The following is a 26365-nucleotide window of genomic DNA, read 5'->3' on the forward strand; positions in this document are numbered from 1 at the left end:
GGCAACACTTTCATGCCTGCTTAAAACCAGACTTAACGGCGCACAAGGTGCTTATTGTAAGTATTTTACTGAACTAAAAGCTCTATCAAATACAGCCATCTTTATAAACGGCTTCCAATTGCTTTTGTAACCCATGCGAGTTTTAAATAAATTGTGCTGCCGTCTCCAAAAGTCAGTGGGAAATCCGCTATAAAACACTAAGATCGCGAATTAATTGTAGTTTTTAATACAAATTGTTTGCAGATAACGCTATGATAGAGAGCTTTCCAAAATTTTTCAGAAAAACTTTCTCAATAACATATCGAAGAGCAAGAAAACCATTGCAAATTGATGTTCATTATTTTGAAAAGAGAACGTTGTCATGATCAAAGATGAAAAGGACTTGCTAAAAACGAATAGGTGTTACATCTGTTAAGAAAAAATATTTCACAATTGATTGCAGGTGCACTTAAAGATACGGTTGGTTCTAATGAAGTAAGGGTTCGAGATCATTGAAATTTCACGGAATACACGCAAACTAAGTTGGATAGCTAACTACAAAGCCGTGCTTCCCGGCCTTCTATAGTTCCTATTTATTGAAATACTAAAAAAGCACAGATGTACTAAATTACTTTCTTTTATTTAGTAAGAAGTTTACATTAAGTTCATCAGTAAGCGAGTAGAGACGTGAAGGCCGGGACACAGGTATAACATTTTCAAAACTGCCCGAACCTTATTAACCTACGTCGCAGACGAACTAAACCCCGGTATTTATACCAAGGATTTTGTGACACGTCCATTCTCGTTCCCATAGCCCTTTCGTTTCTCTTAGCCGGCTGTGCCTTGGCACGAGGAAACAAAGGGCTCTGGGGAAACAGGATTTCCAGTCCCAGATTCTAGGACTTCCGGTCTTCATGTATGCAGTCACGACGTTTCAAAAGAATGTATGAGAGTCGACTTCCGTTTAGGAATTCTTTGTTCCAAACAGCCAATCAAAAAAATTCGAATTAATTCAAAAATCCTATGTCCCCAGAGCCCTCCGTTTTCTCGTGCCAAGCCGGCTAAGAGAAACGAAAGGGCTATGGGGACGAGAATGTGACACGTCCGGCTGCAACGCAGGCAAAACGTTATTTAATAGCGTTGTTCGAACTGCTGCAGATAGTTGACATACTTTGAAACTATTGCGCGCAGTGTTAAGGCCCTGGATTTTCGATAAACGTAGCCAAAATGGCGAACCATTAGCTAAGAAGAATAAACTACAGCTGGTTTAGTTTGCTCTCAGAAGAGAAAAATCAGAGAAAAACGAGTCGTAGTGTTTTTGTTAAAGATTGGATGCCTAAAAGGGAGAAAATCGCTGATAGCTGTACCACGCCATTGTGCGCAATGTTGCAGATAGCAGACACAAGTTGAATTTGTTGCGCGCAATAAAAATTTTGCGACATTACGCGCGACAATTTCAGGGATAGTCACACGATGCAATTTTGCACTGTGTATTCGGACCTTTACAACAACAGCAACAAGGGCGGACACACACTACACTTCAGTTATAAAGCGCGCTACATTGTGCAATTTTGTACCGTGTGTCCCGGCCTAAACGCAGGCCTACTCACAGGCTTAAACCATGGTAACTTTATAAACATCGTATGCATGTCTCAAACGATTGGTGTGAAAATAAATGAATTTCAGTGTTTAATGTAAAATACTCTCTACATCTACATACAAAACTACATCCGGGACCCTAATGGCGTATTTTCGATATCCTCGCAAGTGAGGTATCGATGACGTCATTTCCCGTCTTTTTTAATAGGATTGTTTCTGTTTACATTCACTAAATACGTGTTTCTGTCTACATAATAAAAATAAAATTACGGGGCGGCTAGAAGATAGGAATTAATGCACTCCAAGTGTAAGTCGTAAAATATTGTATTTACCACACGGAAAGTAAAATTCACATTTTCTCGCCGCCGTGTAATATCCTCTATAGCTGTCTTGAACAAATATACTTATAGTATAGCTACCATCTATAAAATAAATTGTTATGTCTGTACATACTGTGATCCACAAGCGGGAGTGAGTTTGGTTAAAGTCTTTCCAACCCACTCAACTTAGTGAATCAGAGCGCGCCTTTTTGTGACTATAATTTTACAAGTCAAAGTGACCTTGGTAGTTGTAACGCATCAAAACAGTGAACACAGATAAAAAATAAAAAATAAAAAAGCTGTGAGGCTTCGACAGGTTTCTGACCCATTTTCAGTTATTTTTTGAGATATTCAAAACGAACTTAAAATCCTGTTGAAAACCCCCAAAGATACTAAAAACCAATAAGGAACGGATTTTGAGCCTGAGGGAAAATAGGACGAGGCATGAACAACGAACGTCAAGATGCACCATTCGTAACTAAGGTCCTTAAAGTTCTTAAGCCTCGATGGAAGCTGGCACATAACCACGATAGAGATCAGGCACATCATCAGGTCCTTTTCAAGGTCCCTTTTTAGGTCCCTTTTTTCAGGACCGAATTTAGGTCTGTATTTAGATTAGGTGGCAGGCCAGTCTGACATGCTCTTACTGAGCGCCATAGAAAAGTTACATCGCATTGTGAATTTAACATAATTAACGGTATTCATTATAACTGTCATTATTTTTAAGCCCACGTTAAGAGATGACGACATTTAGACCATAACATCATTCTGCCACTAACGCGTCATCTAAAAGGCTAAAACGCCATGCTTGTGGCCAAAACTCATCGTTAGAAATCAATCAATCAATCAATCAATCAATCAATCAATCACAGGAATGAATGAATCCATAAATCAACCAAACAATTAAATTAATCAATCAATAAATCAATTAATCAGTCTATCAAATGAATCAACAAACAAATCAATAAAAACAATCAATCAATATTAAATCAATCAATCAATCTATCGATCAATAACTCAATCAAGAAATCGATTAATCAAAAAATAAACGCTAAATCAATCAATCAATCAATCAATCGATCAAATGAATCAATACTAACTAAATATAATACTACATAAATCAATCAAACGACTCAACCACTAAATCAATAAAAAACAACCGAGAAATAAATATTTAATTAATCAATCAATAAATCAATCCATCAATATATAAATAAATCAAAAAATCAATTAATCAATAGTGCAAATCAATGAATCAATCAAATCAATCAATCAATCAATCAACCAATCAATAATAACGACCCTAAACTCTTCTGGGATGTTGTTTTCGCCTGAGCTGCTGTGCGAAAAAGTCATTAACCTAAACAGCTCGACGTCTGGCCTCGCAAGTAAAAAGAAAAATAACGTAAAATGATACCCATACTGTAATACCCCCTATAATAAATCATTTGATATAATATTCGGTAAATAAGTTTAAATAATAAATCATAAATTATAATAAATCATTTTATAGGTATGTTTAAAGTGAAAATCTTCTTATACGAAAATAAAATATGACGTGGAAATAAGGTTCCTATTATTTGGATAAGGGCAGTAGCGAAAAAAACAATCCTAAAAGAGTAAAGAAAATAGTACGAAAAGACCCCACAAAAAATTTCAAAACCTAACAACATTTGTATATGAATACAACGGTATCAGATTTTCGTAAACATAAGTAATACTATGTTGTGTAAGTTATTCTTGTTTTCAATATTTGTTTCTAGCTATATCTTATGCTGAGTAATTCTTGTAAATTAAGAAGTATTGTAACCGTATTATGTTTTTTTTTTCTCTTTGTGTGTGTCTGTACTGAAATGAATAAAAAATATCTTATGCTGAGATTTGTCAATTATAAACTGGAGTTTTTAGGGTCAAATCTCGCACGACTGGGGAAGGAATCGTGCGTGTGAACTGATGTCTGTATAAAAACCGATCACTATAAGGCACATTATGTTAGACATACATGTACTGGTGTGTCACGACAAGTGATATAAGAAAGATAAGAATGCACTATGTACATAATAATTGTAAATCACAACTGACAATATTTACAAGATTCGGAATCATGACCATAACATGCTTTGTGGTGCTTTTTCGCCAACTTGCTTTGCGTCTTCGTCGGCGTTCATCGCAATCGGAAAGACCATCACTCTTTTTTGATTTCCTTCTCGGGTACCAAAACTTCACGAATCTTGCTCGCCAGCTCAACGAAGATCAATGTGCCGCCAAAAACCAGCACCGTGCCACACCAGTGATAGACCGTGAAAGGGTTTTGGAAGTAAAAGATCGAAAACATCAGGCTCATGAACTTCCGTAGCGTGACGACGAGCGTGACAGTTAATGAGGCGCACTCTGACGTCAGGACGTACACACTGCGGATGCAGACGTATTGCGTGACAACGTTACCAGCAAGGTACGCCCAAAGCTTAGGGATTTGAAAGTTGAAATCAAATAACACCAAAGGAGCTGTAAAAGATTTTTAAAAAGTTGTTGTGAGGTCTCGTTACTACAAGTAAGAGAAAACGCGTCGTGGGGATAAAACGCATGCAGGCCTTAAAATATGCAGTGGGAGACATTTAAAGGGGAACTGTCTCCCGCACTTTTAACAGTGTTCAATTAAGTAGGAAAAACTGAAATGAAAAAGTAATGGCTTGATACCGTAAAAAAATCAATGGCAAAAACTAAATGACTTTGTTTAGCTGTCGGTTAGTTGATTATTGTTGTACCTAGAGGAAATGGTTAAGGTAATTCCCTAGAAATAGAACTGCTCATAGATTTCCAACCAAACTTTGCCAGTTGGTTGCTTACCTTAAGGGAACTTAAATTTTGAAATAAAAAAGGGGGGTCACCGTATTCGTTTAGGAGCAGGAAGACCTTGTATTTACCATATAATTCCTTATATTTCCTTTGTGAGTAGGGGCAAAGTACACGTGTGATATTATTATTCTGCCATAGAAATTGATCTGTATTCATTTTATAGAAAGAATTTGATAGCTACTTTCAAACTAAGAGGAAAAACTGATAGGTCACCGTACTCGTTTACGAGAAAACGATGATTTCTCTCTCTCGCGAGCCAAGCCGCATAATAAAAATCCGCCATTTTGTTTGTGTGCGCGCGCTAATGACACGTAAATTCTGCGCAGTAAGGATGCGCAATGCAATACTAGGGAATCACCTTAAACAAAATATTGCAAATTAACTATAAACGTAGCAAGAATCCAACTGGGCCCAGTTGGCTTTTTTAAAAGCGTAGCTGAGAAGTAGATCTTGGGGCTACCAAGAACAAATCCAGCTAGAGGTAGGAACGAGGACTTGAACAAGGAAACTCCAGATTTCAAATCCAGCGTCCTAATAAACTTGGTCTCGCCACCAAACTGTGCGAGACAAATGGCAAGAACCCACTTTAACTAATAGGAATTTTGGATATTCCATGGATAGACAATGGATGCGGGAAACGATTTAAAATATGTACAATATTCTACATGGCACGTGTTAAATGAAGAGTGAATGGGGGGAGGGGAGGTGATGAGTGCGAGGGTATGATTAGAGAGGGGTTGAAATTCTTTGTGTGCAGCTTTAGGTCTATTAAGAATCTCCTCCTTGAACGGTCGTGTAAAAAATATAACTGATACGTCAAGGGTTCAATACCAGTCGAGCCCAGATTTTTTCTACCTGGCATACAATGACTGCAAGGGTAATTTCCTCCCACTTATCTCCTTTTCCCTCCCATTTCTATGCCTGCTTCAAAGGTTATATATACGAAGTAGGGAACGCGAGGCTCGCGTTTCCAAGGCAACCAAAACATGATAATTATATTAAGACATTTTCTTTTTTATGTACGACTTTATCCTCACTAGATAACAAAGGTAGAGAAAAAACAAAGAGGTGTTTGTTAAGATTGGGGAGATTGAGACAGATTACAAACCACAAACTTCAACATTTCAGGCACGAATATTTTCAAGAGCTCTCTTAGATGTGCCACCCTAGAAGAACCGGTACAGCTGTGGCTTTTCTACGCTGGCTAGGACGCCTTGGAAGGCAACTATTTATAGGCTCCCCCAGACATGTATTTCGTCCCATGAATATGAGGCACAACGACACATAGGAGTGGTAAAATACCATTGCATACAACCCACAAGACACCCAGGTTAAATACGTTTCCTACGCTGTGATAAATACAGCCAATCAAGGCAGCAAAGTTGAGTCGTACGGAAAGTAAGATAATGGGAATTCTAATAAAAGAACCCCTCCTCCCCGGAAATATACTAACGCGAGAACAGTAGTTCTGCCCATTATTAAGGCCACTAAAGCTTCGTTTTCTTTTATAACATTACTGCACAATCAAATACTCTTCATATATTCATTTGAAGGCCCTTAGTAGCTGTTTCAATTGTTTCATTTCGGTTTGCTTAGAGTGTTTTTCATGGCCTCATCGGCTGGGGGGGGGGGGGTGGGGGGGGAGATGTTGCAATTTTGTGATGTAATTACAATATACATATGTACCCGTTTATAGATGCAAAGTGCCTTCCAAAAATCAAACTAACCATTATCTTGTTGAGTGTCAAAATTACCTTCCTGTAATGCCCCCTCATTCTGTGTTTCTCTCCCCAATAATGAGCCCACCCCGAAATAAAAAAGGTAAGCCCAAGACGTACCGACATGATTGTAATGAGGGGTTCAAAACTTCAACCACAACAGATAAGACAAAATTTAAATACAGAATGTTTGCAAGCAGTTTATACCAGGGTTTGAATGCAAAGAGTGTAGATCTCATGTGGCCACTTCCATGTCGTTCTGAGTGTCAATTACATTTCAGTGGGTGTGAAGATCAAACCTTATTGTTATCTTAACAAGTTATGACAGGCATCAAAACTCCACTGGTTGGACCCTCTTATAAGCAAACACTAGCACATGGTCACAGTAATGTTAAAAGAACTTCTCTTTAGTTGGTATGTCCATTTTGTAAATGGCCCTGGGCATCTGTCTCATTTGCAAATTAGCTATGAGCACCCACCACACCCCACCCTACCCCACCCCACCCCAAGCATTATGGCCTTGTACATTGCAAGAAGAAGGGCATTGTTCACAGCCATTTTGGTTTGTGTTTAGGCCTTCTCAGCACAGAACAAAATAAGGTAAAAATGTGTACACATATAATAAATAATGTAAGATGTGCTCATTAGTAAACATAACAATCTAGTATAAAAGCAGCAAACAAGCATGTCAACTGGTGCAGTTACTGCAGCACTCTTGACATGCTGGTAGTACAAGTGGTTTATATAAAGTCATGCTCCTCTCAGGCTCATTTTAAATTTTTTGGGTGGACAGTTAAAGATTTCTACATGACGCTCACCATTTTAAGGGTACTAGTGATAAGTAGACAGATGAAATTCAATGAACACAATCATACGTGAACATGAACTTACCAGATGAGTTAAAGATGAAAACATGACGATAGATGTCTTTAAAAAGCAGAAGAAACCCTGCTAACGGTAACGCATGCTACAGAGCATATATGGAAACAAAAAGACAGAAAGATAAAATTAAATGCAGCCTTTTGCAAATACAGGATTTTTAAGTAAAGTGTTCTACACTGGATGGATTCACTTGTCAAAACGAGTTCAATGAACAATGTGGTATTAAAAAATATATCATTACCGCATAAAAAAGAGCCTCTCTAGGGTGCTTTCCATGCTCTGCATACATTTGCTCCTAAAGTAAATGAATTAAGTGGACAGTACAACAATAATAAATAAATTAGTTACAAAAGCATTACAAACACTGAAATAATTGAATGAATAATTGTTCACAGTTAAATTTAGACTCTTCACAGTCCCCTATTATTTTTTCTGAGAAGTCATAGAGATCGATCGTTGAGTTCGACGGGCTGCCATCGAAAACTGGGGAGAGTACAAAATACCCTGCAACCTTCACAGCGGTCAAACGCAAAAACGATGTCACATCCGGTTTTTGGTGCCTTAAACTTATCTAAGAATTTGACTCAAAAGTGTGCAAACTTTTGGGAAACTTGGTAGAGATCAATTATCAAATTTCCCATCCATGAGCTGCGTATAAACCTTTAAGTTAACTTTCCAGGGACGACATTAACTTTTGGCTTTAAAGCGAAAGCTTTCGGAAAATTTAGGACTTTTGTATGGAAAATTTTGGTGGGAATCGCACACGAGTGTGGCGTTTGACCGCTGTGTGCCCGCAACCCTACCCACAGGGTTTTGTACTCTCCCCAGTTTTTGCTTGCATTCAGGAACCAAGATGGTGGCCCGTCGAGCAACCTTGTTCCCAGGGTCTCTCTGAGCAATGATCGATCTCTATGACTTCACGGAAAAAAGGGGACAGTAAACAGTCTAAATTAAATAACATGTGACATTAAATGTTGCACATAGACTAACTAGCAAACAAGATGAAAAGTTCAGAATATTAATTGCTTACTGTTCAATATAATTTGTGTGACATAATATAATAATATTGGTGTACATAACCCAAGTGACATGAATGTTGCAGAATTGGTATAATTATTTCACATGACATAAAAATAAAACAGTTGTTAGAAGTGGCATGGCACAGCCCCTTTTACAACAAAGTCATACAGTCACTAACCTGGTAGATGCCTGTTCTAGCAGAAAGAAATAATGCAACCACAAGCAATCCAACCCCTGAATCACGACAAAAAAGCTCAGCATTAATTATAATAATAATTACGCTAAATGCCACATGGCTCTTACATAAACTGCAGAGCTCTGTTTAATTCATTATTGCAAGGTACTAACCTACACACCACCACATGTAGTCTGTGTAAGGATCTCCAGAGGAAGATTTAAACTCCTAAAAGGAAAAATATCTCGGTCATGGTAGTTTGGCCTGGCCAACATTAGTGTTTGACAATGTTATTTAATATATGGATATAACATTTTAATAGCTACATAATATCTGTATCATATAGTCTTGGTGAATCCTGTAGGCATTGCAAACCACAAAACAAGAATAAAATAAAAAATAAAATGATAACAATAAAAAATCTTGATTCTATAACTTCTTAATAATATATACAATGTATAATGCTTGAATAAAGAAACATGCTTCATTAAACCCACATCTAGTGACACATACAAGTATAGTGTATATAAGGTACCTCCCCCCCTTTCCCCTCGATGATCACCTAGTTAGGAGATAAAGTGTACCTAAAGTGGCAAAAAGTGCACATGACTTACAATGTAACACTTTGAACTTGCAACTCTGCAATTCTGCTATACTTTTATAATTTAATGAAGCTGAATGCGTTATAAATAAGGAAGGACAAACACATGGACAAGCTGAAATACAAGGTTTTCAAAACAAGCCGGTGACTGATTATAAATTTATTATGTCCCTCATTACTCTGGTCATAGCAAGCAGCCCACATGAGCATTCTCACAGCCACCTACTTTAACAATTGCTACAGCTACTGCCTACAGTACTTCAAAACATAAATTTTGAAACCCCTGAAAATACAGATGGACAGCCAGACAGGATTAGAGACAAGACTACAAGTTAGCAATGGGCAAACATTGTCTTCAATGATCTAACTTAAGTTAAAATTCTCAAAACAGAACATTAAGACAAAATAACATATATGGCAATCATCAAATTTTCATTTTGAGCTTTAAAATTAGAACTCACCAGCTTTTTTGCTGATGCTAAGGTACACAGGCATATCCCTGCTGTGATCATAAGGACAGATAAATATTTTGACAACTGATATCTGGAAAAAAAAAGAATTTGCAATAATTTATTTAGAAATACATAAAGCAGGCATCAAATCCTACTAAGTCTTAATTTAAGTTTCTGCACTACATGTAATGTAAAGCTGACCTGAAAAAGTACCTTAAAGACAGTACTACAGAAAAATGCATCGAAAATAGAGGCAAGGCACTGCCGAGTGTTTTGAAATAGTTTCACATTCTGTACAAAGACTTCGTGTTTTTGCGAGTTGTTAATTAAAAATAATGCGCAGAAGTGAATTTTTTTTTTTTTCGCTGTCTTCAAGTTTGGTTTCAAATAATAAGGTTGATAAACCCTTTAAGTCATAAAGTGGTCTTTTAACATGTCTAGTTGTATTAAAAGTTAACTTCACAAGTAATGGGTTAAAAATGTACTTTTCAGTATATACAATGTACATACATACATACCTTCTTTTTAAAATAATCATTCCTAAAACAAGGTTGGCAACCAGCGAACCCTAAAAAACAAAAAAAACAAAATATATCTATCATATTCTATTTTTTGGTACTCTTAGCATTCAGGTAAGTGCATGCAAAAGGGAAAACTCAAATCAGAGGAGAGAGAAATGAACTGGCACCCTAACAGTAATGATCTCTGTGGTTTGATTAGCTGTGGCACCATAATACCAGGGACACATCAAAGTAATTATGGTTAAATTCGGATTCACATAAATGGCTTGGAACATCAATATTTTGCCAATGAATAAAATTATTAATTAGTGATGAACTGCGTGTAATATTGACTAATTCTTATAGCCAAAAGGCAATAAGCCAAGTTTGCGAAAATCAGATAATGTTCAGCAAGATACAAATGAGCTGGATCTAATATTTACCGGTATATGATTTGTCCAAAGTTTAACACATTTTTACATTTAAAAAAACCTGTGGTTATGCAGCTCTTCGCAACACTTTAGATAAATCTTAGCAAGTGTGTACGTCGCAGGATATCTGTTATGTGGTTAAATGAGCAGATGACGGATAACAAGAAATTTTTTTTATTATCATCATTACCACCACCATCAGCATTTTTTTTTTTTTTTTTTTAATTTTTATTGATATTTTTACACAAAGCTTACAAAAACAAAAAACAAAAAAGACAACAACAACAACAAAAAAAAAGAACTAATACAGGTACCCTAATTACAATACATTACATATTCTTGCTCGGCTTACAATACTGATACAAATGCCACTCTACTTACAAACAAAATATAGCTACACTACTAAAAGATACAGTATATAAATATTTGTTATAAATTATGTGCAAAAATAAGACAAAAAAGAAAAGAAAAACTGCATTAAAAAACAAAGAAAAATTGTTAACTAAGGTCAAAAAGTCAAAAACAAAAGCATCAACTTAGGCTTACTTGACTATTGTTAATATCAACATCGAGAAAGCCAAAAGAGAAGATGATCCCACTTTTTGTAATGATTAATTAGAATTCCATTCTTGTTTGCTATATATAATTCCAATTTATAGGTTGCTTTTAACTTAGCTTTGAAAACTATAAGTGATGGACAGTTCTTGGCAAGTTTACATTTATAGATAAAGTATTTAGCAAGCAAAATAATATGATTAACTAAAAGAAAATCTTTGTCAAGGTCAAATTTTCCAAAAAAAATGTCTAAATGAGAGACATTAAGCAAAATATTGACTTCATCTGCGAGCCAAGATAAGAGCTCTTTCCAAAAAAATGTTGATGACTTACAAAAGTACAATAAATGCTCTAGGGATTCCTCTTCTTCATTACAGAAAACACATAAGGGGGATTCCACCATTTTGAACTGGTAAAGTTTTTTATTGGTGAAAACTATAAGGTTTAATAATTTATATTGAAATTCTCTTAGTTTTGTATCCAGAGTAGTTTCAAAAGCCAAAGAATATAGTCTTTTCCAGTCTATAGAAAGATCCGGATATTTAGTCAAAATTCTAGCTTTAGCGGTGGGTGAAGTTTGCTTAAAAGAACGAAATTCCCTATAAACCAATTTAGATGTGATATTAGTAAGGTCAATAGTTTTACCAGCAATTGTTAATACAAGACAAGTTTGATCCAAAGGAGAGGGAGCACAATAAGGGTTTGTTTTAATTATAGAACGCCATTCATTTGGGATAGCATCAATAACCCCCATTAGAGCAAAAGGGTGACCAGAAGATAAAGAAGAACTGAGAATTTTGTCACTTTTGAGAAAAATACCACCATCATCATCTGCATCAATATCATCATATAACCCGGCCTGACCAATCGATGAAAATCGATGATCGGAAATCAATCAATCAATCGATGATGGTTAGTTAATTGATATCGATTGGCATCGGCCAATGGATGACCAATCGATAGTCACAAATAAAATTTCCTTAACTGATTACAGCAATTGTCATCGATTGCTATTGATTGTCATTGATTGTTATCGATATCTCGCGACGTACATGGGCATCCCCAGGACAATTTTCCAGGATATCTGGAAATAGAATTTCGCAATCCTAGACTGATCGTGAGCTGAGCGCACGATGTCTGAAGAGCAGGCCGGGATAAAGCAAAAGACGTTACATTCATAATTAAGTGCGTGGTCAAAGGCTACCATGGCAGCCTGCGACTTCACCGTTGAAGTTGGTGAGGAGTTTGCGGCTAAGAGAAAACGGGGAGAGCGTGGAAACGCTTTTAAAGTTTTTAAGAGCCACTGAGTTGATGCAATAACACCTATATTGAATACAAACCAAATAAAAAATGATCGATGAAAATCAATGGTAATCGATGATAATCGATGAAAATCGATGACAGTCGATGAAAATCGATGAAATTAAAAGTCACAAAATTTCCCGCCATCGATTGGTCATCGATTTCCAATATCAATTCGAAACCGCCGATTCCGACGGCCACATCAACAAAAGCGAATTTTGGCTTATTTCGGCGTGCATTGATGAAAATCCCTCGTTCAAGATCTCATTTTGTAGCTCTCAAAATGCTCTACCTTCATAAATAAAAATCAAACTTGAAAACATTTAACGAAAAACGTAAACGCATGGAATGTCTGAAATTATTCCCTAGAGTTCATTTCACAAGTAAAAGCAGGTAAAAGACAAAAGGATACACTCATTAGCTTCGCGGCTCAAGGTCGCTTAATCGCCTTATTGTTCCATTCCTTTGAAGTCCCTGCAGCTATTGATCTAAAATATCTCACCTCTTCCCAAACGAAGAAACACCGAACTTATTCAACACGGCTTCGGTGACTACCGAAGAGAATGCCCAAAGGACTTAATAGAGCCTTCAAGCTACAATATCCAGCGGTATCACCCATTTCTGAATGACACACGCAAATCGTCCCGAAGTTGTAATGCCTTATTGGCACCGATTTTTATCGATTGATATCGATTATCATCGATTATCGGTTTCATCGATTGGTCAGGCCGGGCATGTAACTACGTCACCCATTTTGCAATAGGATAGGATTGTTTATTGTGCTAACTGTTTGTGTGCTTCTACTGTTTGTGTACTCCAGATGATAAAATACTAATTAAAACTAAGTGCCAGATACATTGTGTAATAAGAGAGCATAGCTTTACAGTGTTTCAACAAAACTTACCGATCTAAAGATCATATGAAGTGGCATAGGGACATTAAAGTTCAGTGCATAATTGTTTATTACACTAGTTGAGAAGAAAAATACCACCATTGTTGCATAATTGCTGGAAAAAAAAGGAACACACTTAGTGACTTTAAACTCAGAAAAACTTGGTGCCACTACAGGTCAGAAACCAACCCTTAAACCAGAGTATCCGGTATACAAATGTACCTCCCTCCACAAATAGGAACCAAAATTTGATCTTCGACACACATACATTTTCTACTGAGCCCCTGAGAGTTCTTCCATGTTACATTGGGTAAATAACATTTTCGTGGACATTTGGGGGGGGGGGGCCCCCCCCCCCCCTCTCCTCTCCCCCCTCCCTCTCTCCCCCCCCCCCCCCCCCCCCCCCCCCCCCCCCCCCCCCCCCCCCCCCCCCCCCCCCCTTTGTACAGACACTATTAATCCAAGGGCAAGCCACAACTACTGACTCCTGCTCTTGTATGCAACTATAGAAGAAAACTTAACAATACACAAAAAGACACAAGTAAACATACCTAATAGGAATAACAGGTTTTTTGAAGCCAAAATTAGCAGTAAATATGAATCCTTCCACAGCAATAAACAGGAACTGACAAAAAGTAACAGTGTTGACACAACTGGAGACTTCTCTGAAAGCAATAATAAAGAGAATAACTTCATTATATATATATATTTTTCAAAATTCTGCCATTTATTTATTTGTGAAAATCGAGCATCATTTTGCCTGGCCAAAGGACTCTTCAGAGACCTTTCTGCTTTGGCAAACTTGTTGCCTGAACTTTGTATTCAAACTCCTCTTTGTAAAAAAATTTAAACTGATGTTGGCAATCTTGCACCTTTGACCTGACAATATAATGCATCAAATAATTCCAAAATCCCCCATGTCCCCGGCTCCCGGTCAAACCCTGAGGCATTTGACATTTTGGAAAAATTTTGGTCAAATTCTCTGCTATGCTGGCAGTTTAGACGGTCAGATTCCCCACCAGGTAGGGCTTCACAGAGTGTCAAGTTGCCACCCTTTTCGTACTGTGAATACAAAATTATTAAGTACAACAAAACAAACAGAATGTCAATGTTTACTTAAAATTGCTTCATACAACAAGGAAAATATGTTATTTGCCAAAGGTTTCTTAAAATACCTTAAATATTATATAACATTAAACTAATTAATGGTTTTCCCACGCTGTGACACGCTTCAATGACGCTGTCTCAACTCGGGTAGAAGGGCTGTGAATTCTGCATGTAAAAGCGAGCTATGTTTCATCCCTTCTAGCCGGGTAACTCGGTTAGCCGGGGCACCCTCCCTCCATGTAAACAGGCCCTTATATGCTAATGCTGGCCAAATTTAATTCCCACGATCCTGATCCGTGAAACAAAAAAATCTTTTAAATCAGCATCCAGTGTTGTCTTGAATTACCGTTTAAAGATTGAATAACCAGCTCCGAAAATGGAATATTGGAGCAAATAATTAAATCAAATTTGAGAAAAACACTAGACCTGTGTTTTGCTGAATGGGAATTCCCCGGGGAATTAATTTAGCAATGACGTACATGTAACCCTTGCAAGTCAAGGTTTGTCTCAGTGGTTTTCCATCAGAGTTCAGAAATCCTCTAGATGACACAGCTCCAAAAAAAAAATAACGCTAAAAAGTCAAACATTTCACACTTACCAGAGGATTTGTTTAGTTTCCGTTTGTGGCAGATTTAAACCTTTCAGAGCATTGCGTGATTCTTGCCGATCACTGCCTTGTGAAAGTAAAAATTTGCTAACGCCAGCACATTCCAGGACACAAACGTAATGTAAATAAATGTAAATTCTTGCCCGCTAAAGCGTATTTGTTTAAAGCGTGAAATTTTAGTATTTTCTTCGATTCAAACTTTTCAAAATACTTCACACTGAATTTTGTAAGGAAAGATTAATGGCTTCGCAAAGATTTCAAAGGAAGCTGATAATAGCTTTGAAAAATTACGTGACTCGAGGTCTAGCCGATCGAAAGTGAAACTTGTCATGTCAGCACATTCTTTTACACCAACGTAATGGTATTTATTCACAGATTCTGGCCCGCTGAAATATATTTTTCTTTTGACGCATGAAAATTTAGAAATTTCTTTGAGTAAAACGCTTCAAAATCGGACATTTCATGCTAAACATGCTTATTAAGACCAAAGCATTTGACAATTTCCCACTGGTAAGTTTTTTCTAGCTTTTAAACCTTGCGTGACCCGAGCCCGGCCGAGCGGGGCATCAGTCTGGTCACTGAGAAAAAAAAAAACCGCTTGCAGAGCAAGAACTGCGCAGCGCAGTTAAAAAATATCTTTTGACAATGAATCCACACTTAAAATGTTTTTCAATGAAGGCTATAGGATACCTTTACAAAAACAGAGGTAGAATTGTGTAATAATGTGAGGACCGTAAACACTGGTAGTCATATAAATGTAGTGAAGGAATGGATTACGAAATCCTTAAGTTTAGAGTAGACCACTGACTCTTGTTTCTTCGATGGACAAATGCTGACCTGGCAGCAAAGCCTCAAGTCAAATGCCAGGCTATCCCAAGGGGGTGCGGGGAATGGGCAGTTTTAGAATAGCCCAATTTCGATATTTTAAAATTCAGCATAAAACAATAGACATCACAACAAGGCTCCGGGGAATAAACCCCACAAACTCCATAGTTTAGTCCCTGGAGCCTCGTCCTGAGTTCTATTGTTTTAGGCTGAATTTTAATATATCGAAATTGGGCTATTGACTGATACATAAAGAACCTCTCAAAATAGTAATGAGGCCGCCAGACGTGAACTTTGACTGAAATTTTGTGAGACTCTTATATGAAAAGATCATTTGACACCTGTACTATATACTAAGGCCTTTTAAACAGGTCCTAATTATACAGTCCAAAGAAAGCATCTTCCCCAAGCCCAACACCCAACCTCTAAGTAACATAATTAAACAAAAACAACTTTTACATGGCACACTGCTGTGATTTACAGCTAAAGTTGTAAGTCAGTGATTTAATAGTTTCGGGTGCCCTTGCTCAATACTGTTCGCATATTCAGACACATCACACTTTCAGCACGGTCCTCGGGTAAATACGAATATCGAAACCAGCGATAAGGGTCACTAAGCTACGTGTAATAACCGTATCCAACTTCGTTAATTTAACTAGAGTGTTTACTAAAGATAGATCACTTTCTAATATTGTTTCCACAGTTATGTAAATACTTACGAAATAAAATTACTAAGCAGTATGCGCTGTACTTTAATAACCGAAGTAAAAGGAAAACGAAGTTTGTCTAAAGAGAACACACAAGCATGCTCTCTACACAGGCACGGCAAGCTTATAAGCTTAAAAGAAATGTAGTTCGCAAGTTTATACCTACGTTGACTGTTATCTTACCTTACAAGTAACTCCAAGAAAATCACATTAGAACAGCAGCCAGTGAAAACTAGGAAAATTGGAATAGCTGGATGCATTTTGGCGCTTTACACTGTCAGCAGAAACTACAAGCTCACTACAAGACGAAACTGTTTACTCTACCCCCCTCAAAAACTCGAAGCTAGATGACCGAGAAAAGCCTGGGTCGAACTGGTGCTCAGGGCCCTGTTTGCTTTTCTCGTGGCTCGGCCTGTACTCCCGCGCAGTCGCGCTTTTTTATATTGAAAAATCGATTTTAAAAAATATCCTAGAAGAATAAGCTCGAAAATAATTCTTGCACAACATTCTTCAAAGCTGCGTCGGGTTTATTCTGTTAAAAAATGCGTAAAGTCAAAAAGTAAAATGTAAAATGCCTCTTTTCTGACCTTGTGTTTACTTTAAATTAATAAATGGTGGTCACCCAACTAGTTTAGCTTTTTAGTTATTTTGGGTGACCAGCAACTGTATGTTTTTTAAATTTATTTATTGTTTAAGTTGTTACTTGTAATCTTAAAGTTCAAATATACCTTGTTGTTGTTGTTGAGATCCGAAATATTTGCGCAAATTTAAGCCTAAAGATTACATCCCCTGTAAAATGGACCAAGGTTTTTATTTGTCTACGGCAATCCTTGTGCGTTCAACCACTAATCAAGAGAAGAATATTAATTAAGTTGAAATATAAGCGAACTCAAGAACTTTAAAGACAATAAAAGAGACTGTTAAAAGCTACACGGATGGAAAGAAATAGACATGTTCAATCAGAAAGTAAAAAAGATAAGCCACAAGGAAGTCAAATTTCACTAACAGTTTTTTTTTTTTTGGGGGGGGGGGGGATAATGGAAATCTTTGGATTCTTTTAATTTATGTCTGTTATTGTCTTTTTTATTGTTTGCTGCATGATCATTTTTTGTTTACTTACAACTGTAAAGGGATTATTTAACTGTTTACCGACCAGAGGTATACCTCACTGATCACATTTATTTTTATTTGTCTTTGTCCCGACTGTTTAGGATTTGTTTACCTTCGATGAATGAAGAAAAACAAGCGGGTTTAAAGCAATTAAAATGCTAAGTTATAATGGAATCCTCACAACAACTGCTACAACAGATCTTTATGCATGTTTATTAAATTATCGGTTACAAATATGCATACTACAATAAAAAAGGCTTCGCTTCCAACTAAATTAAGATTCAAAATTGGTTACACAAATTGAAAAGACTGAATCTTATGTCGAAAATTTAATGTTCACAAAACAGTCTTGGTGGCCATTCAGTAAAAGCAGGTTTTGCGACGTCCGTCAAAGGAACAAATCTGGCATTGGTATTTCACTCCATTGAAATCTGAGGAGCACCCGGTGTTACAGCACTCGCTAGAACTGCTGCATTCCTCTCCCTTCTCTTTGCAACCCCGGCGGGACAACACCCACTTTCGAAACACGTCGGGTTCATAATAGCGATCGTCATCACGAGCCGACACCAGCGCAATCACACAAATGGTCAGCAGACACACCAAGAGCAAGGAGTACTTCATGTCTGTTAGACAAAAAAATTGACGTAAATTATTAATAATAAGGCCAGTTAATAAAAAACAATTTACCAACAGTAAGGATTATAATCGTACAAATCGAAGTGTCCACGTTGATATGTGCGATGTCGTGTGCTCGACTAGTGCGGTAAGTCCACGTGTGTACGCGCATTAAATCGAGGTCGATAACATGAAAACGAGGCATTTTGCTAACTCCAAAATTTCCCCTGGTATATGCTGGACACCAAGTATGTGCACAGGAAACCAAACGAAATAAGGAAAGCGTTCTCCTTCGTCGAACGTGATCAGTGTAACAGATAAATCAAATTAAACAACGCTTCACTTTGTCTATCAGTTTAATAATTATATTTGCAGCCGACAATCGGCGGGAATTTAGAAAAAAATCTTTTACGACTTCCCTTTTATTTTAACTCACCTGTGTTGCAGGACGTTTTCCGGTTTCTTCTGCAAAGGAAAGATTTGACACCACTAAGGCGAGTCGAGAATTTTGATGCTGGGTTTTACTGCTCAAATGACTCTCAAACTTTGTAGCGTCCTTACTTATACAACAAACCATAAAGCCAGGCAACGCATTGTGATTGGTTGTAATGGAAGCCTATTGAAATCGGCATTACTCAATACCGGCGGCGGCATCCTTTCAGGGATTAATAAAACCGCGTCGAAAGATCTTTATAAAACTCGATGGTAGTTTCTTAACTCGATAATCAACCTAAAGACAACAAAAATGTATTGAACCTGCGAATGTCGCGAGCACCAATCACTGCGATTACCTGGCCAGGAACTCCGTAGCTAGCGGGACGTGATTAGTTTACGATTACATCTTCAAAACACTTATAGACCGACGCGAAAATGAGGATTAACTGAATTAGGTACGGTCGTAAATAAACTAATTAAAGTACTAGTGTTTTTACGACCCGCCTTGTCTGATCTTTGTGTCGCACCATGTAAAGGAATCCAAGAGAGTCTTGTATTGGACATTACGGATTTCCCACCGTTTTTCCGGATTTCAACGACTGGATTCCGGATTCCATGTCTGTGGATTGGGGATTCTAAACTTTGCGAAATTCGGGATTCCAAAACTTTTTCGCTCTTTTCTTTTTATTGTTTATTAGTACTTCACGGGAGATGTGTTGGCCTAATAGAGATGTTTCGCATAAGCCCACTCCATACGCTAATGATCCGCTATTAGTGGGTTTAGCAGAAATACCCAGGAGACTACCCTTTGCTTTGTTTAAAGGACGTGAACAGAACTTTGTTGGGCAGATTGTTAAATTGCCGTTATAAAAAAAACAACCTAGCAGTTGAAAACTTATGGCGCCATTCACAGGTGGTTTCTGCCAGTCAACTATCGCACAGAGGCATGTTGTGCAAAAGTAAAGTTGAGTGAACGTAAAAAAGCGTAAGATGTTTTGAACGTATTTTTCATTAAAAGTTAACCGTGATTCCAGTGGGAATATGACAAAGAATTCGGAAATAAAGATGATTTTGTGTGAGGTAACACGAAACATGCATGAGCGCATACATTATCACGGTTCGCAAATCAAAGACTGCGAGACTATCAAAGACTATCAAAGACTATCAAAGACTGCGAGTCATGGCCCAGCCGTTAGTTGTTGTTGTTGTTGCTTTTCTTTTTTGCCTGTCGCATTTCTGCGCAAAATAGAACGCTTTCATTGTCATTGACAAGAAAATGATTGTCTTGAACAAAAAACAACGGCTTGTGCATGTTCCTTTGCAATCAAAACTGGTCTCCTGGGTAATTCTACTAAATCCACTAATAGTAGATGATTAGCATATGGAGTGGTGTTATGCGAAACATCTCTAATAGTCTTGTCATGAATGAATTCTTTGAACGCATTTTGAAATGAATGTATGACCAATACAGAGAATTTGTACCTTGCCTTTTGTTTAATAAGTTTGCTAGAACAATGAATAAAGAAGCACCGTATTTTCAGGGATTAATAAAACTGCGTTGAAAGATCTTTATAAAACTCAATGGTAGTTTATAGTTAGTTTCTTAACTCAACGATCAACTTAAAGGACAGGAAAAATGTATTGAACCTGCGAATGTTCCGAGCACCAATCACTGCGATTACCTGGCCAGGAACTCCGTAGCCAGTTTACGATGACATCTTCAAATCACTTAAAGACCGACGCGAAAATGAGGATTAACTGAATAAGGTACGCCGTCGTAAATAAACTAATTGAAGTGTTTTTACGACCCGCCTTGTCTGATCTTTGTGTCGCACCATGTAAAGGAATCCAAGAGAGTCTTGTATTGGATAATACAGATTCCCCACCGCGGTTTCCGGATTTCAACGACTGGATTCCGGATTCCATGCCTGTGGATTCGGGATTCTAAACTTTGCGAAATTCGGGATTCCAAAACTTTTTCGCTCTTTTCTTTTTATTGTTTATTAGTATTTCATGGGAGACGTGTTGGTCTAATAATCTTGTCATGAATGAATTCTTTGAACGAATTTTGAATTGAATGTATGACCAATACAAAGAATTAATGACTTGCCTTTTGTTTAATAAGTTTGCTAGAACAATGAATAGATCTTCTTGATTGTTCTTTCATTCACCCTAACGACAACCAATATCAGCGTTAGGGTCGAGCAATATGTCTGCCCTGTGTGAACTTTGTGTGTCTTTTTCGCTTTAGTAGAAGAAAGAAGGAACAAAACATTATGCAGCCAATAAACACATCAAGCTTATTAGAGATGTTTCGCTTTCGCATAAGACCACTCCATATGGTAATGATCTACTATTAGTGCGTGGGTTTAGTAGAAATACAAAGAAGACCAGTTTTGATCACAAACCGAACATGCAACAGCCTTTGTTCTTGCTCAAGACGATCATTTTCTTGTCGATCAAAATGAAAGCGTTCTATTTGCGTATGAATGAATGATATAGGTTCTTACTGACAGCGCATTTACAAAGCTCAATGCACTTCACAATTAGAATTATGGAATGAGACCGGACATCAGTATATCAGGCGCCTTTGACAGCCGCTACCCGTCCATGCGTATATGATCTCGCCCCACCAGGTCCACCCAAAGCCCGGGGGGGGGGGGGGTACTCAAAAAAGGTTTTATACGGTGAGGCTCCGCCCCAAGTTCTAACCCCTTACCCTTTTATATACCATTTTTGACAGAAATTGTACCCCTTTCGTATACCTTTCACTGAAAAAGGTGCCCCTTTCATATACCTAAAAGACATGGCGTGGACTTAAAATAGGACGTTTTCTTGTCATTTTTATGTAGCGCTTAATAAATTTAATTAATACAGCCATAAATAACCTCTGTTCGAAATATTTTAATTAAAGGCCCTTTTAAATAGCCAAATGGCAGATTTACATACCTTTTCATATACTTAAACTCGTGAAATCCCTACCCTTTTATATACCTGAAGCATGAAAAAGGTACCCCTTTCGGGCGGAACCTGCCCGTATAGGCCATTATAGGGAGTACCCCCCGGGCACCCAAACTATAGATACATGTGGATAGGCCAGACCACAACACCGGGGACTCCGTGCCCGACTCTTTACGATTTGTGTGTGGGTTCTTTAACGGCCCCTGCTGATCATGACACTGGAGATGCAGGAGACAGGGCCTATGGTTTCAGTATCGCCCTTATCCGAGAAGACTAGAACGTATAGCAATTTGCAAATGTCACTACAAAGGCAGCACGTTCTTCTCAGTTATTTTAAGACCCTGAGTGTTGGTCCGGTCTAGATCTGGCCGGGAGTCGAACCCGAGACCTCCTGCACGACAGTCCGGCGCTCTACCAACTGAGATAACCGCTCGGCGTTGTTTATATTTTAGTCTCACTCAGTAAAAAGCAATGATTAAGCTGTAGAATCCAATCTTCGTCGTTCCTCAAAGAGAGCGCTGTCTGATAGTAGCTAGGAGTAACGAGAATAACATATTTTACTGTCATTGATCAATAAATTCTAAAAGCAGCGTACCCTGTGGCTAGAAGAATGCAAATCGCGCAATTCCAGAGAAGCTTATTTGCAGTATAGGAATTGCAGATACTGTGCTTGGGTTTCCAGTGATGCTCGAAGCGAGTCTTAAAACTTTAACTCTTGAAACTGCTCTCACGAGCTGCAAATACCCGTATATAAACAAAGGCCTCCATTTGGCGCGAATATATGCACTGATATTTGTCCGCAGACATTTAATGGCTGCGGTCACATCTACGACTGGTGACGGTGTCCCTTTAGTCCATGAGTCCAAGTCTCAAGTTACGTGACGTCATACCTAACTATAGTTAGTGCTTTCGGTCGTCTTTGCGGTCACACCAATGCAGTTAACTATAATTAGTTCTGATAAGTTGTGAATAATTTGGTATTTAAATTAGTTCATGACAGCCCTTGTTGTTTATTTGTGTCCAGTTGTTCCTCTATTTTTTCTATTTTTGGACGGCATTTCGGCGTTGAAGAAAATAAAATGAAGTAAGGATGCTAGAAACAGAAGAATTCAAGCTTTATTTTTGCTAACATTGGTGATATGTAATTTCGTGGCATGTTGTTTTTCTTGTTTTCCTTCCCTTGTCGCTTTGTTTTGCATGTTTATGTTCATCTCGCACGTGCGAAAAGAATTGTCGCATTCTGATTGGTTTTTCGTTTGTAAACTTAAGACTAACCCATGAACCTTGCTTGGGTATAACTATAGTTAGTGTGTATTGTTTTGGATCAGCGAGGCGTAAATTTTCTAACTATAGTAAGAGCGAACAGAGAAGCGGTCACATTAGCGAAATAGCTAACTATAGTTAACGCCGTCCTAACTGTCTAGATGTGACCGCAGCCATTATCTGTTCCGAGAAGCTAACAGTATTCAGAGAGCGAAACTCGAGGTAAATTGCGATCTTTGAGGAACAGATAATGTCCAAGGACAAATATCAGTGCATATTTTTGAAGTCAAATGGAGGCTATTGTGTTTATTATCCTTCAAATATTTTTACACGAGGCCGCTAATTTTCGGGAGGTCTTTTTCAAAAGATTTTTAACATCGAAGTAATTTTGTTGTGTTTAGCTTTTTTAAAATGTTCAGTTTTATCCAATTTAGAAATTTGTTCGAGATGAAAACTAAAGGTGCAAATGTAAAACGCAAAGTTCGAAAACTGGAGAATATTACTTGGGGAATATCACATGTGGGTGATATTCCCACAGGTGAAATTCTTTGACACCCCTCTGTAACAGACCCAGTGGAATCTGAAAAAAGTCACTGGGTTGGCGAATTTCCCACTGGATCGCTTTATTTGGGCTCGTTTCTAAAGTAGGTTTATTCGACATAAGTCACAACGCACAGTCACTGGGGAAGCACAAAAATAGGCGGGTTAAATCAAAATATTCGCTGGGTACCGGGGAGACTAAATTTTCACTGGGTAGGGGAAAATAATCCACTGGGTCGGGTTCCAGTGGGTCTGTTACAGAGGGGTGTTCTTTGGGTGTTTTTAATAAAAACAATTATTCCACTCGTGCTAGTTGGATATGATATAGGTATAGCTAACTCGGCGCTCCGTAGCTATCTACCATCTCATATCCAAGGCGCGCTCATGGACTAAAGGGACGCCGTCACCAGTTCCACTTCATCAACTTAAGATCTTAAAGACATAAGGAATCTACGAATAGTGATCCAATTTTGTTAAAAATCACCATGCAAGTGTACTGAAGCGATAAACAAATGATATTATTGTGATGCTATCAGGAACTTTAGATCTCAACTTGAAAAAGTCAGGCTGATTTTGTCAATTGCAAGTTTTGTCCTTGTGGACTGGAAAATCACCTCAAATTATTATGTCTCCCGTCTTTCTTCAACTGAACAATTTACTTTATATCTCCATCTTGATGTACTAGGTGCATTTTTTGTACGAGAAGACCTATTCGCCAATTTTAGTACTTTTTACCAAAAAGCATTAAAATCTCCGTAACAGTGTCCCTTTAATTAATATTCCCCAGTTTTTGGTAACATAATTATTCATTCAAAACGCACCTTTATGTAGTTAATAAATTTAAATTTATCCTTTGCTTATAAATAAGTTTCACGTTGGTTTTAAAAGGCAGATTTTAAACACTGCTAATGGAAATATTTATAGTTATGGCCTAGTGGCTCATTTATCCGCAATATGACTTGTTATATATAATTAAGAACACTTCTTTGAGAAAGTGAATCAAACTTGGAAATGAAAAATTGGAACACCCCTTAACCGTAACCGATAATTTAATAAACATAACCGATAATTTAATAAACATGCATAACAATCTGTCAAGACGATCATTTTCTTGTCGATCAAAATGAAAACATTCTATTTTCCGTTAAAATGTGACAATTTATCGGCCTAAAAAAATAAACCAAAAACGGCTTTGCGTTCCTCGGGAACTTCGGGGATTTAACCTCTATAAATTAAAGTCAATTAATTTCTTGGGCCTTCTATCGAAGTATCCAACTACGTTGGGAAATGATCGCTATTCACCCCTCAGAACGAAAAAGAAAAAGAAAGACAAAGAGAGAATCACCCGGCTGATAATTACATGTATTGTCAACGTCAAAACCAAAACAGAGACCTATTAATTCCAAGTACAACTATGAATTAGAGCACCCAGACAAAACCAAAATTGATTTTACCAACCATTTTATCTGCGTTCAGAAAATCAACAAGATTTCAACTAGGAACGGTCTCTTGCGCTCGGGAACGAACACATACTCATGGAATTTTTGAACACGGCACATTTACACCCAAAACACTTTTCAGCTAATGAAAGAGATTATTTGGACGGAAAAGCAATTAGTTTTGAACTTCGTCCAAATTCCAATCCTTTGTTTGCCATCAATACACGCCCACCTCCATGATCGCAATGACGTGTCTGTACAGAAAACAAAACAAATGATAATGGCACACATGAAGAAATTGATTGCGATATCTTTCCTTTTTTCTCAAAAGCACACTACTTATTCCATACAATCCCGAGTGGATCAGCAATAACCACCGTAAATCTACTAATGAAACACAGCAACCCACTTCAAAATCACGGCCACATACAACAAACAAGGATAATATTCGTACACTGTTACTGACACTTTCAGTCAAGTTGAGATAAACTTGAAAAATGTCGAACTGACGTTTTTCAAGTTAACCCAAACGCAATCCGTTTTAATCTTCTCGTATAGCGTTCAGTTACGTTTTTAATTTCCCATACATTTGTCTATAATTTCTCCCGCGAACCGCGTCAATCATGCGGAAATATGGAAATATCCGCTGGTTACGGAGTTTCTGGCCAGGTAATCGCAATGATTGCTGCTCGGAACATTCGCAGGTTCAATACATCTTTGTCGTCCTTTAGGTTGATTAATTGAGTTAAGAAACTAACTGTAAACTACCATTATTGAGTTTTATAAAGATCTTTCAACGCGGTTTTTTAATCCCTGAAAATACAGTGCTTCTTTATTCATTGTTCTAGCAAACTTATAAAACAAAAGGCAAGTCATTAATTTTCTGTATTGATCATACATTTATTTCAAAGTGCTTTAAAAGAATTCATTCATGACAAGATTATTAGGCCAAAACGTCTCCCATGAAGTACTAATAAACACTTAAAAAAAAAGCTAAAAAGGTTTGGAATCGGGAATTTCGCAAAATTTAGAATCCCGAATCCTCAGGACATGGAATCCAGAATCCAGTCGTTGAAATCCGGAAGCCACGGAGGGGAATCTGTATTATCCAATAGAATAGAATAGAAACTTTATTGACGTGAACAATACAAGACTCTCTTGGAGTCCTTTACATGAGACGCCCCAAGTAAAGGAATCCAAGAGTCTTGCATGCGATAATAAGGACTCTCCACCGTGGTTTCCGGATTTCATCGACTGGATTTCGGATTCCATGTCTGTGAATTCGGGTTTCCGCTAAACTTTGTGAAGTTCCGGATTCCAAACCTTTTACGTTCTTTTTGTTATTGTTTATTGTAGTATTCTTAGGGAGACGTGTTGGCCTTGTCATGAATTCGAATGAATTCTTTGAAAGCACTTTGAAATGAATGTATGGTCATGACTAATACAAAGAATTTATGCCTTGCCTTTTATTTGC

The 26365-nt window shown here is 37.6% G+C and overlaps 1 protein-coding gene across 1 annotated transcript; it reads right to left on the reverse strand.

The window, feature by feature from the left end:
* Positions 1-598: 598 nt before the first annotated feature.
* Positions 599-16848, reverse strand: LOC144639438 (UDP-xylose and UDP-N-acetylglucosamine transporter-like). Its single transcript, XM_078498768.1, has 10 exons — positions 16712-16848; positions 13834-13947; positions 13295-13397; positions 10121-10170; positions 9612-9693; positions 8723-8777; positions 8553-8608; positions 7596-7649; positions 7364-7439; positions 599-4403 (listed from the first exon to the last, which is right to left on the reverse strand). Exons 1-10 carry the CDS (start codon positions 16786-16788, stop codon positions 4084-4086), a joined length of 987 nt encoding a protein of 328 aa, XP_078354894.1. The 5' UTR covers positions 16789-16848; the 3' UTR covers positions 599-4083.
* Between the last annotated feature and the right edge of the window lie 9517 nt (positions 16849-26365).

This window comes from Oculina patagonica, chromosome 14 (genome assembly GCF_052425735.1).
Source record: "Oculina patagonica isolate OP01 chromosome 14, crgOcupat, whole genome shotgun sequence".
In the NCBI taxonomy this organism is placed as follows: Eukaryota; Metazoa; Cnidaria; class Anthozoa; order Scleractinia; family Oculinidae; genus Oculina; species Oculina patagonica.